Here is a 13,776-nt window from a genome sequence, read left to right as displayed (position 1 = left end):
ATAGAATGTTGGTCACCTTTTTTTAAGGAAGGATGTAAATATGTTGGAAGCAGTTCACAATAGGTTTACCAGTGTAATACTTGGAATAATGAGAAACATTATCTCTGTACCTGATCTGTCAAGAACTTTCAGCATCATATATATTTTAATCAAGGCACCCCTTAATCTTCTGGACTCCAATACATTCAAACATAGTATGTCCACCCTTTCCTCATAAACTGTCCACACCAAGTATTACACTGGTAAATCTATTGTGAACTGCTTCCAACATATTTACATCCTTCCTTAAAAAAAGGTGACCAACATTCTATGTGATATTCAGATATCGTTTCACCAGGGGCCAGTGTTACTGAAGCATGGCCTACCTGCATACTAACCTTTTGTGATTCAAGTACTAAGACATCAAGATTCCTCTGCATCTTATGCCTCTGCAATCTCTCACCATTTCGATAAAATACTTTGTTCTTTATTCTTCATGCTGAAATGAACAATTCCACTTATCCCACATCATATTTGCTCATTCATTTAACCTATTTCTATCTCTCAGTGGCATTCTTCTTTCCTCTCCACAGCTTACTTTCCTTCCTACTTTTGTGTCATCAGCAAACTTGGCAAATATACCTTCCATTCTTTAGTCAAAGTCATTTATATAAGTTTTAAACAGTTGAGGTCCCAGCCCTGATTCCTGTGATACAACACCAAGTCTTGACAACCTATAAAAGAAGCATTCATGCTGACTCCCTGCTTCTATTAGCCAGCCAAAATGTGATCCATGCTAATATACTATCATCTATACCAAGAAATTTTATTTCCAGCAAGAACCTTTGATTTACCATTTTATCAAATTTCTTCTGTGATTCTAAGTACAGTACATTCACTGGTTTCCTTTTATCCATAGAACATTCTTTGTCAAAGAATCCATTAGATTGAATAAACATAAATTCCCTTTCACAAGACCACATTAATTCTGCCTGATTATCTTGAAATTGCCTAAGTGTCCATTATAATAATAATAGCATCTAACATTTGATGGTGGTCTTCTTGAAGCAGACGGGGACTTCAGACCATAGTAAGGAGAGGTTAAAGCTAGTCTGCACAAAATCGGAGTACGCGGCCGGGGACTCCATCCAGGCCAGTGGCTTTCCATGTGTTCACTCTTAAGAAGGCCTATCTACCATCTGCGGTAGTGACCTTGGGTACAGGTGCATCCAGGTTTTTAGGAAAGGTGACATCTTTTCACTGACCTTCTGTTCAAAGCAAGAGTAGAATGTATTGAACCTTTTTGGATGTGGATCTACTGTTGTCCATGATTTGGTTCAACTTCACTTTGTAGCCTGTTATGTTGTGTAAACCTGGCCCCAAATGATGGGTATCCATGGGGTTAGTGTAAGTCTCAAACTTAGTTTGGTATTGCCCTCTTGGCATCTCTGATAGCCTTATGAAGGTCTTATCTGGATTTCTTGTAAAGGTCAGGATTGTTTGACTTGTATGCCTCAGGCCTATGCTTCAGTAAGGAGTGGATATCCTGGTTTATCCATGGTTTCTGGTTGGGGAACATTCAGGTTAACTTCCTCAGCATGCAATCTTCTACACACTTACTAATGAAGTCTGTGACGATGGTAACATGCTCGCTTAGGTTGGCCGCTGAGTTCTTGAATATGGACCAATCCACTCTAAGTAGTCCCATAAAAGCTGTTAGATGAGATTATCTACAGTATAAAAACAGGCCCTTCGGCCCAACAAGTCCACATCTATTATCCGAACAGTAACCCACCCAGACCCATTCCCCTACCCTGTATTTACCTCTGGCTAATGCATCTAACATTATGGGCAATTTTGCATGGCTAATTCACCTGACCTGCACATCTTTGGATTGTGGGAGGAAACTGGAGCACCCAGAAGTAACCCATGCAGACACGGGGAGAATGTGCACACTCCACACAAAACGTTGCCCGAGGGGGGAGTCCAACCCGGATGACTGGTGATGTGAGGCAGCAGTGCTAACCACTGAGCCACCATGCCAAAGATCAACACTGCACTACTCTTTGTACTGGGTCCTCATTATTCAATTTCTGCTTGTAAGCCAGGAAGAGGAGCATAGTGTTGTGAAGTGATTTTCCAAAATGCGAATGGGGACTGGAGCGGTAGACATCTTTGATGGTTGTATAGCAAATAAACATGGGCTCAATTCCCCCACTGGCCGAGGTTACTATGAAGGACTCTCCTTCTCAACCCCTCCCTTCATCTCATACATGGTAACCCTCAGATTAAAGCACCACCAATTGTCTCTTTCTCTCATGGGAGAGCTGTGCTACAGGGTCCTCTAGGACTATGTCAACATTACTTTTATCTAATAGACTTAACATTTTCCCAATAACTGATATTGAGTAATTGACCTATAGATACCTTAATTTTTGTCTCCTGTCCTTTTTAACTAAACATGTTATGTTGTCAGTTTTCCAATTCTCTGAGACTTTTCCAGAATCTAAGGATTCCTGGAACATTACTACAAGTATATCTGCTATCACTGTCGCCAATTCCTTTAAAATTCTAGGATAATCCCATCAGTTCCAGAGGATTTTGAGGACACTAGGACACTTTAGATCCATTAGTTTCTCTGGCACTTTTTCTGGAGTGATTATTATATTTATTTATTCTCCTCCATTTGCCCCTTGAAATTTTACTAATTTTAGAATGCTGTTAATGTCAACTACCATGAAGATTGCGGGATGGGACCATTCGCCGCCGCCAATTAGCCACTGCCCTTTCACTGCCAAGGACACTTCGCCATCGCCCATTGGCCGCTGAGGATGCTTCGCCACCGCAAGTGTTTGTAACTCATTTTTATGTATAAACCAATAAAATGATATTTATTTCACTTTTTTTTATCAATATGTATTATGTTGTTGTATAAATAAAGGGGACTGAGAAGTATGAAAGAACAGGCGGGAGGGAAAACAATCAGTACATATATACCTTTCCGGTGGTGAATAGTCTCCGGAGGTCAAATGACCCCAGTGGAGAAACACTGGTGGTGAACTGGCAGTGGTTAATCGGCAGCAAATCCTCACCAACCCGAAGATTGATGTAAAGTACTTATTCAACTCCTCTGTCATTTCCTTGTTCTCCATCGTTATTATTTCCTTCTTTTCTGAAGAGTGAAAGCTAGGCTGCAGTACATAGTACAAAGATCAATTGCTTAAGGCCTACACATAACTGCCTACTTGATCATTATGCAAAGGTGACAGTACATTCGTGCAAGTGGCATGCAGGGGCAAGGAAATACAACCAATTTTGACTGGCATAATGCTGTCATCTATTATCCTTTGTAAAGACTAGTTATAGTATCCGTCATAGCTGATGATGCACAATTTATATGCACAATATGTGTGTGTGTCTGTGTGTGTGTCTGTCTGTCTGTCTGTCTGTTTGTCTGTTTGGTTTTGTTTTTGCTGTAATTGCTAATGGTATTTATTTTCTGCATATATCACAGTGTCAAATTTCATTTTAAGAAAAAGAATGCTAGACATTTTACTTTTCCTCTGACTAAATACACTGGCCTTTCCCAATCCTATACATTCCCAGGCTAGTTTTTAAAAAGTGGAATATGCTTATTTCATGGAGCTGGAGAAACAAACATTTAGAAGGTAAAAACAATGACTGCAGATGCTGAAAACCAAATATTGGATTATTCCTGATGAAGGGCTTTTGCCCGAAACGTTGATTTCGCTGCTCTTTGGATGCTGCCTGAACTGCTGTGCTCTTCCAGCACCACTAATCCAAACATTCAGAAGGGCCAGTTGCTCCAAGATAAAGCACATTGTTCATACATTAACTTTCCAGAACAGTGAACAATATATTCCAGATGATAATGATCTTTCTTTGCCATGAAATGTGCCTGTTGTCTGTACAAATATGTGAAAACTATGCTCATATTCTGACCTGGATATAATAGAACACTGATTCAAATAAAATTCTGTCATTGGAATTTGTTTACTTTGTCACAGATATTCTAGATCTTATCATAGAGTCATAGAGATGTACAGCATGTAAACAGACCCTTCGGTCCAACCCGTCCATGCTGACCTGATATCCCAACCCAATCTAGTCTCACCTGCCAGCACCTGGCCCATATCCCTCTAAACCCTTCCTACTCATATACCCATCCAAATGCTTCTTAAATGTTGCAATTGTACCAGCCTCCACCACTTCCTCTGGCAGCTCATTCCATACACGTACCACCCTCTGTGTGAAACAGTTGCCCCCCAGGTCTCTTTTATATCTTTCCCCACTCACCCTCAGGCTATACCCAAGCAGGACACCTTGGATCCTGAATTGTTGGTTCAACGACAAACGACATCTTGGACCTTTGCAAAGAGTGAGGAGTTCATCCCAATAACATTCAACCTGGTTTCAACTGGAAGTACTAATACTAGCAAAGATTTATGATGAAAAATAACAGGGTCATGGAATGAAACAGCGCAGGAGACCAGTCAGAGCCACCCAATTAATCCCACTCCCTAAATCATCGCCCCCATAACCTGCTTTCACTGTACTTTCAGTTAGTGCAGTCCAGATCAGAACAACTCACCACGTTAAAAAAAATCCTATTTCCTTTCTGATTGTTTTGCCACTTATTTGTTTCAATGTATTAGTAACTTTTGTGACGTGATTTTAAACTTATTTAAAATAACTTGTCCATTTTGCCTGCTGGATCTTACATTTGTCAGGTTCCAGACCCCTGGACATCCAAACATTAATTATTAGTTTTAAATAAAGTCATAGAGTCATAGAGATTTACAGCATGGAAACAGACCCTTCAGTCCAATTCATCCAGCCGACCAGATATCCCAACCTAATCTAGTCCCATTTGCCAGCACTTGGCCCCTATCCTTCTAAACACTTCCTATTCATTTAACCATCTTGATGTCTTTTAAATGCTGTAATTGAACCAGCCTCCACCACTTCCTCTGGCAACTCATTCCATATACGCACCACCGTCTGTGTGAAAATGTTGTCCCTTAGGTCCCTTTTATATCTTTCCCCTCTCAACCTAAACCTATGCCCTCTAGTTCTGGGCTTCCCCATAGGGGACCTTGTCTATTTACCCTCTCCATTGCCCCCTCATGATTTTATAAGCCTCTATATCATTGCCTCTCAGCCTCCAACACTCCAGGGAAAACAACCCCAGCCCATTCAGCCTCTCCCTACAGCTCAAATCCTCCAACCCTGGCAACAGTCCTGTAAATGTTTTCTGAATCTTTTCAAGGTTCATCACATCCTTCCCATAGGAAGGTGACCAGAATTGCACATAATATTTCAAAAGTGGCCAAATCAATGTCCTGTACAGCAGCAAAATGACCTCTCAACTCCTATACTCAATGCTCTGACCAACAAAGGAAAGCATACCAAACACCTTCTTCACTAGCCTATCTATCTGTGATTCTACTTTCAATGAACTATGAACCTGCACTCCAAGGCCTCTTTGTTCAGCAACACCCCCTAGGACCTGACCATTAAATGTGTAAGCCCAGCTCCGATTATTGTACTGTTTCATTCCTGTTATTTTCCAAAATGCAGCACCTTGCATTTATCTAAGTGAAACTCCATCTGCCACTCCTTAGCCCATTGGTCCATCTGATCATGAATAGTTTTGCTTTTTCTTTGGGCCCCCTTGCTTCCTATCCCAGTTGACTACAAGATATGGTTTGCAACTTAGGTATTTAAGAGTTACATTTGGTTCTGAATTCATGCTGCCTCCTTTTGCCTCCAGCTCCATCTCCTGTTGCAAATATGCATTGACATGTTATTGGGTAAGTAATATTTATCTTTCATGTATGGGTTTAGATTGTGTGGAAACATATTTAAATTTTTTTCCTTCTTCAGTATTTCCCACATCAACTTTCTGTAGCTCTCTAGCCAAGATTCTCTAATGTTTCATTCCGATCTGTGTTGTAAATCTCTCTCAATAACCCCGAAATCTGTCTCTGTCAACTTTCTGTGTGATCCCAACCCATTGCCCATGGTAACCTAGATTTATTTGAGTCCAAATGCCTGCGTTCCTTGTCAGAGATTTTGATGCAAATTTTCTCTGCCCTCCAAATCACACATTGTTCTAGCTTGGATTTATATTGGCTTTACCAGATTAATAATTTGATAGCCTCAGTTGAACTGTCACATAGCAAGTTTGAGAATTTGAATGCAGTTAAAATATTTTCAAGTGAAAACACAAACTAGGGTTTTCAGTTGCCGATGGACAGCCCAATACATTTTGAAATCAGTGCTCCCAGTTCATGTGTCAGTGCTCCTGTACCACCAGGACACACATTTTCAACATGAGGGTGAGGCAAGTGGAATCAGGAATTCATCAATCTTTCAAGTACCTTGAAGAATTTATTAGCATACCAGGGATGGCAAGAGAGTTATTGTTAATCAGTAATGAAAATTACCGAATCCAAATAGTCTGCTGTGTAACATTAGTGCACAGCTGTCAGATTCAATGTGAGGAGGAATTATTATTTTTTTGACTAAAACATGTGGAAGGTAGGGGTATCTAACCCAGATCAGGAGCAATATATTTCATTGACCATTTTCCCACTTACATGCTGGAGTGAGGCTCTGAGGTGTTGTTTGGTCTCTTCTGTAAAGTAGTCACAAGGCCCCATTCAGATTGACATCAGATTTGCTGTTAATATTCAGCAGGCAGCTTCCCTGTCCTGATAACACTCAATGCCATTAATTGGGTGCTGTGCTTGCTTTACATACTGTGGACCCTAAAATTTATCTGAGGCTTAGATTCCTGACCCTAAATTGAAAATTTAACATGTGACATAAGTGAAAGGGAAAGTGACACCAAACTATTCAATGATCATTAAAGCTCCAATGGGTTCTTTAATATTCTTTAGGGAAGGAAACATGCCATCTAAACATGATATAGCAACTGTAACTCTATCCCCATTTAACTGTACTCCCAAATGGCACTGCAAGTTATTCAGTTCACCAAAAGTTGCCTTATTCGGAAATCTAAGGTTGGGCAATAAATGACAAATATGCTGGTAATGCTCACATCCATAAAAAAACATAGACTGTACGAATGAGAGTAGGCTTTTGGTCCTTCGAATCTGTTCCACCAGCCAATAAGATCGTGTTTGATCTGGTAGTTGACTCATTGTTCAATTTCCTTTCTGATCCATAACTACTTACTCCCTCTTCTATCAAAATTAACTCAGCCTTGATAAGATTTACAGATTCAGCCAATACTGCTTTCTGGGGAAGAGAAGTCTACACTCAAATAATCCTCTTAGCAAAAACAATTCTCATAATCTTTGTTTTAAAGAGACAGCTCATTCTTGAACTCTTGAACAAGAGGAAACATCCTCCTGATTTACACCCATCAAGTCCCCTCAAGATCCCTCCATCAGAATGAGCCTGATCCTTAAAGACTAAACAATGAATACAAGTGCCACTCAATTTGAACAAGACTTTTCAAAATGTAAAAAACATTGAACACTTTTCAGCTGGTCATGCCTCACAGTCTAGAATTCTAGCCAGCTATTTGATAGAAATGCCATTTAGCATTAAATTAATAACACTGATGTTCTGTCCTAAACCCTGTTTTGTCATTTTTGCAGGTCACATTGCCACAGCCTATATCTTCATATAACCAATGTTTTCAGCTGAAAAAGGGTCAAGCAGAATGTGTATAAATGAAGCAAAGTCTCTCTCTCTCTCTGTCTCTCTCTCTCTCTCTGTTTCTCTCTCCAGAACATCTAGCAGAAAAATCTCAAATGGAATTTCATATTCACAGAAAATGATTAAATGGAGGAAAACTGTAAGGGTTTCATCTCTCATGTCTTACAAATTTGAATATGTCTTCAACAGATAACCTGAGTTAATTTTTCATGCTTTTTTTCTCTTGTCCAGCTGTTCTACCTTGTCTCTCAGTCTATTCTCAGGGCAGCTGGAACTTTCCTTGGCAGATGTTGAACTGGTCTTACATTCGAGTTTAGTTTGGAGATCATATTCTCCAAGAAGACATCCTGACTGTATTAACACCGTTCTCAGAATCCTTTGAATTTGTGTAAATATAAGGTGATCTGATTAAAGACGGAATTGTATTGGGCATAAGAGATCCCCCAGTGACAGCAAGTCAACTGAGAGAGGAGGAACTTATTCTCACAAACGTTATCAACATTGAGGGTGTAGTTTACGCATAACAAAACAAAAGGCCAAACCTTGCATTAAAATCAAACAAAAAAAAAGCAGATGCTGGAAATCCAAAACAAAACCAGATAAAGTCAGCAGGTCTGACCGCATTCTGTGAAGAGAAAGCAGAGTTAATGTTTTGCGTCAGGTGACCTGCTTCAGAAATACTCCCAGATCTGCTGAATTTCTTCAGTAATTTGTTTTTGTTTCAGACCTTGCATTATGCTGTTAGACATTCTAGACCAAGAGGGCAGAAAGATCACAGGGAAAGGATAGGATACAAACCCATCTCATAAATATATTATATGGGTCTTTACTAAATTGAAATGGCAGATACATGCAGATGAAAACATCTTATACTCTGTTCACCATTGACACTAGTTGCCTTAAGAGTCGGGTGGCACTTGGGATGTGGTAGTCAATGTTTCACCCCTTTGAGATTACACAAGAACTTTGGCACTGCTGAGACTTGGATGTTTTCAAGTGGATGCTGCTGGAGCTATAGCATGGATCTGGAAGAACCCACAAAGGAAATTCAGGGCCTTTTATTGTAGAATCGGTCATTGATTTTAATAAGATCATTCAACTGACCTGGAAAGTAATCCACTTGAACTGAAAACAATCACTGCTAATTTAGCACACAGCCAGAGTCCCAATTAAAATGAATTGTGCCCTGCATTCTACTTTAAGAGAATTTTAAACTGGTCTTTTTTGAAATGACTGGCAAAGTGCCCCTTCTCTTGTCCAAGTCTGGTTCCTCTACTATGTATCTTAGCCTTTATCACATTTTTAAAAATAAAGTATCCTTCACTTATTATACATCAAGACATGCAAAACATGGTCTCACTATAATTTGCTGAATGAGTAGATTTATTATAACCTTTGTCCTCATGACGACACAGTCCTCTCGCTTATTATCAAAGTGGCTGGGTTCATTATGCAGCCAGGCAGTGAAGGTCACTGGGGATCCATCTGTCCATTCAAACAGCATTTGTGTCTTGAGGTCATTCATCCCAAGCCATAGTTCATCATTGGCTACTGCAAGAAATACACAAACAGCTTTTTTAAAAAAATCTTAGAATAGAAGCATTTAAGGAACTGGCATCCTCTGGTAAAAAGAGCAGGAAACTCTGACAGGTGTCCTTCCTGCGTGGGTTGCCCTGGTGTTACACATATCTGCATGAATCTGTCTGTAAAAAGAATGCAGGCCCTCAATGAGATTTTAGGAAGGCTGGATAAGATATTTCTGCTTTTCCATTCTTTCTCCTAACATACTTATTCAAGGTAAAAATCCCATTGCAGGGATTTCTTTAAAAATTATTCGAGCTGTGATCTCCACCTGGCCCCTAATAGAGCAAAAGATCGGTAGCAACCATAGTTACTGGCTAACGATGCTGTAACATCATTTTGATGGTGGAGCCCACAGCGTACCCCGAACATTAACTCTATTTCCCCCTTCACAGATGTTGTCAAAGCCAGAGTTTTTGCAGCACTGTTTTAAATTCATTGCACCTCCTCCTATCTTCCCAAACTCCCCTATTGTGATTCCAAGCATTAAAAGCAGTCTTTCTTGCTACAGCTCTCTGCCAACAACCTCATTGGGCCAGAATATAACTGCAGGGTCATGTTTGGATTTCCAACATTAGATTGAGGCAAACAGCTCAGCAAGGAAGTCTGTAAAGTGAGTTCCTCTGGGCCTTGTCAACAGACCAAAGGACAAAAACATTGACACCTCTCTGACAGAGTGAAATACATGGGCTCAGTAAGAAACTGAGAACACCTGAAAATTTCCAAAAAGCATAAAGACCCTAAAAACAATTCAGTGGAATATCCTGCTTTACCAAATATTTCTGTTGAAAGAAACTTTTGATCATTCACTTTCAAGTCAAATGTTAAAAGCTTAAAACAGTTGGTGATGTTCTAAGGACAAACTAGTGCCTTTGAGAATCACTACATGCATTGGCTCATTCCTCCTCCACTATAGAACTTTCTAGAACTGCAATAAAATGTGCTTTTTAAATCTTGCATCACAGATCACCCAATGAAACAGCAAGCGGGGATCCTGACAACTAGCTGTGAATTGTAGCTCCGACCAATCCAAGACAGCTAAAATGACAGAGGTGAAAGAAATGTATTCAAAATGGCAAGTACTAAATGGCACTTATATTTGACAAAGGTCTGACTGACATATGTGCTGAGCTAAGTTTAAGTTCTCAATCTATCCATGTCATGGTTCAGTAGCTTGGTCATGAGTATTATCTGTTAAGTGTATGTTAAGTACAATTGCATGTTTAATGAGCTATGAATACTGACCTCGACATGTAAGAATCTATTGAGGAGTAGATAAATGAGTGAATCATGAACAGGTACAATTACTTTACACATGACATATAGCTTTAAGAAATGGTTTTGCTGTGGTAATCATTGCCTGTCATTTTGAATTAGTGCTTGCTTCATTGGTTTTCCATGTGCATCAGTGGTACAGAACTTGTTCTTCACACTCTTCCTGTGCCACAACTTTTCTCATCATGCAGTAAGGTTTATTCACAGCATGAAATGTGAAACATGCATCAGCTACTATTATTCAAGAAATGGTTTGTATGAATTGCATTTTAAGATGTTGGCACATATTTATTCAGCCAATCCCTGAATAGTCAAGACATCAAAGACAGAGCCAAATTATACGTTCAATAATCATTCTGGCTATTTGCACTTAGTTTCTGCATGTGACGACCACAAATGTGTGCTGTAGAATTCAAGGTACTGTCCTTCCATTCTTCCTTCCTGTTCAAGACCATAGTGATTGCCTTTAACCTAAAGGTGTCTTTGATGTTCTGAGTTGTAGGCTTTTACTGTATGGTTTTGTGTAGTGGTTGCATATCAGTGACATATTGATAGACTAAAATCCTGCCATAGGAGACAATGGTACACATTGGTACAAATACAATGCTGGTGCATAGAAAACCTCCTGAACTCTGGGTAAACCAGCATATTGCAGAGGTGTTTTGCCATCTCAGTGTTGCCATGGATCATCAACAGTAAATATAACGTTAAACTTATTGATTAATATATTTGTGACTTCTTTGATGTCCACGTGAACAGAAAGCTAGCTACTATTGTCAAAGTCCAAAGATGCTAAGAGGGAACGATACACAAAGACTCTGAGCATTATTAACAGATAACATTCATGGGTCTTCCTGAAGGTGATTGCAATGTTGTGCCCTACCTCCCCTTATTACAGTCTCATGTCTTTTGGCTTTGCTAGGCATCTTTGTCTGGTATCGCTGCCATTTTAGATCCCAGTAGGGTTTTATTGTCTGTCTAGTGTAGGACTGGCCAATAGATTCAGATGCCCTTCAAACCTTGGTCATACGATGCAAAATATCTGCAAAAGGTGGGGTGAATCCAGTAGCAATCTCCCAAAGGTGAATTGGGATTTAATGTCAGGAATAAAGGTAGAATCATAGAATCCCTATAGTGTGGAAGCAGGCCATTCAGCCCATCAAATCCACACTGACCCTCCAAAAAGCATCCCACCTAGACCCACCCCATCCCAATAACCCTGCATTTCCCATGGTCAATCCACCTACACATTCTGGACAATCTAGCATGGCCAATCCAGCAATGCAAAAGTGAGGACTGCAGATGCTAGAAATCAGAGTCTAGATTAGAATGGTGCTGGAAAAGCAGGTCAGGAAGCATCTGAGGAGTGGGAAAATCTTGAAGGGATTGCCCGAAACGTCGATTTTCTTGCTCCTCACATGCTGCCTGACCTATTGTGCTTTTCCAGCAGCAGTCTAATCTAGCATGGCCAATCCACCTAACCTACACATCTTTGTACTTTGGAAGGACACCAGAGCTCCCTGTGGAAATCCACTTAGACAGAGAGATAATGTGCAAATTCCACACAGAGAGTCACCCAAGGCTGGAACTAAACCTATGTCCTTGGCACTTTGAGGTAGCAGTGTTAACCACTGAGCCACCGTGCCACCCACAATGATGTGCTGCAGTGAGATAGCTGCTCTATCGAAGAATATCTTTCGAAGCAACTAATCACTGCGCAGCATCTGACTGCAATGTAGCATCTAAAATATGCTTTCACTTACTTCAGTGGGGATTGCATTATCACTTGCCTTAACAGGCAAGTTTTTATATGATCAAGATTGCTTTTACTGCAGGATTTCCTACTTATCATTGTTATGGCCATGGATTGTGTCAACCATCTTTGGCCACATAGACATCTGTTTTAAAATCTCTGACTTCATGTAGAAAATCATTTCACCACACATTTGGCACTGATTTGCCGCATGTGGCTACTGGCAAGTGAATTAAATAATATGGTGTCATGTGACATTGGAGTCTTTTTCAGCGAATGATGTAGCAGAGAAGGAGGCTGTCTAGTCCCTAATGCCAATGTTGGCCCATTCTGTCAACTAATGCACTATTGCAAAAGAGTTGGTAGTATCACATTACACTCTGGGATTTTATGACCATGGAAAGCATGTCATGACATGGCCAAGCAGATGATAATCAATCTGTAAATTCTTCCAATATGCCCATGACAGACAGAAAGGGAGAGTGGGGGAGTTTCCTTTTTAGAGGGATCATGTACCAGCTGCAGTGCAAGATGCTGCATGTAGATTTTTACCATGAGCAAGTGACGTTTTTGTATTGAGGTGGGGAGGTGATGGCTTAATGTAATTACTGCCCTAGTAATCCAAAGCCCCAAGCTGTAAATTTCTGGGGACAGTTGGAAACTCGCAGATGATGACATTTGAGTTCAACAAAAATCTGGAGTTAAATGTGAGTCTAATGGTAACCATTTAACCTATTTCTTAATTCACTCACGAACTGTAGGCACTGGGGGCTCGGCCAGTATTTATTATCCATCCCTAATTGCCCAAAGGGCAGTTAAGAGTCAACCACATTGCTGTGGGTCTGGAGTCACATGCAGGTCAGGATGGCAGTTTCCTTCCCTAAAAGACATTAGCGAGCCAAATGGCTTTTTCCTGGACAGTCATTTCATTGTTATTATTAGACTCTTAATTAAAGATTTCTTTCTTTATTGAATTCAAATTCCACCAACTGTCCTACAAGATTCAAACCCAGGTCCCCAGAACATTCCATGAAGTTAGAATTAGAGGAGCACATTTTAAACATGGGAAGGATGAGACTGCTGAGGGATTTGGAAACGTAAATGAGAATTTTACAATCAAGGTGCTGCTTAAATTGGAGCCAGTTTAGATCAGCAAGCATAGGACTTATAGATTAATGGAATTTGATGTGAAAAGTATTTGGACAGCAGAGGTTTGGAAACTACATACAGAGGGTAGAATTTGGGAATCTGGCCAGGATAACAACATTACATTCAGGTCTAGAGGTAGCAAAATATAGAGCCATTGAGCTGAAGCAGACCAGAGCTGAGTGAGTGGAAACAGGCAATCTCAGTGATGGTGCAGGTATGTAGTCAACAGTTCAACTCATGATCAAAGATTATCCGGACCTGGAGAGATATTTGCTTCCTTCTCACCACCTCCACAATTAATTCATGGTCCATTTGGGACTTTCCCA

General features: G+C 40.2%; 1 protein-coding gene across 1 annotated transcript in view; it reads right to left on the bottom strand.

Annotated features, from left to right (window-relative positions):
- The window catches only part of mrc1a (mannose receptor, C type 1a), a 152,068-nt gene that overhangs the window by 84,486 nt on the left and 53,806 nt on the right, over window positions 1–13,776 (bottom strand). The window contains exon 8 of the mRNA XM_072575908.1: window positions 9,086–9,243. Within this exon, the coding sequence (XP_072432009.1) occupies window positions 9,086–9,243 (158 nt within the window). The remainder of the gene's footprint in view (window positions 1–9,085; window positions 9,244–13,776) is intronic.

The sequence above is a fragment of the Chiloscyllium punctatum genome, chromosome 8 (assembly GCF_047496795.1).
Source record: "Chiloscyllium punctatum isolate Juve2018m chromosome 8, sChiPun1.3, whole genome shotgun sequence".
NCBI lineage: Eukaryota > Metazoa > Chordata > Chondrichthyes > Orectolobiformes > Hemiscylliidae > Chiloscyllium > Chiloscyllium punctatum.
Note: the sequence above shows the minus strand (reverse complement) of the source record. Positions and strands in the feature narration are given on the sequence as shown.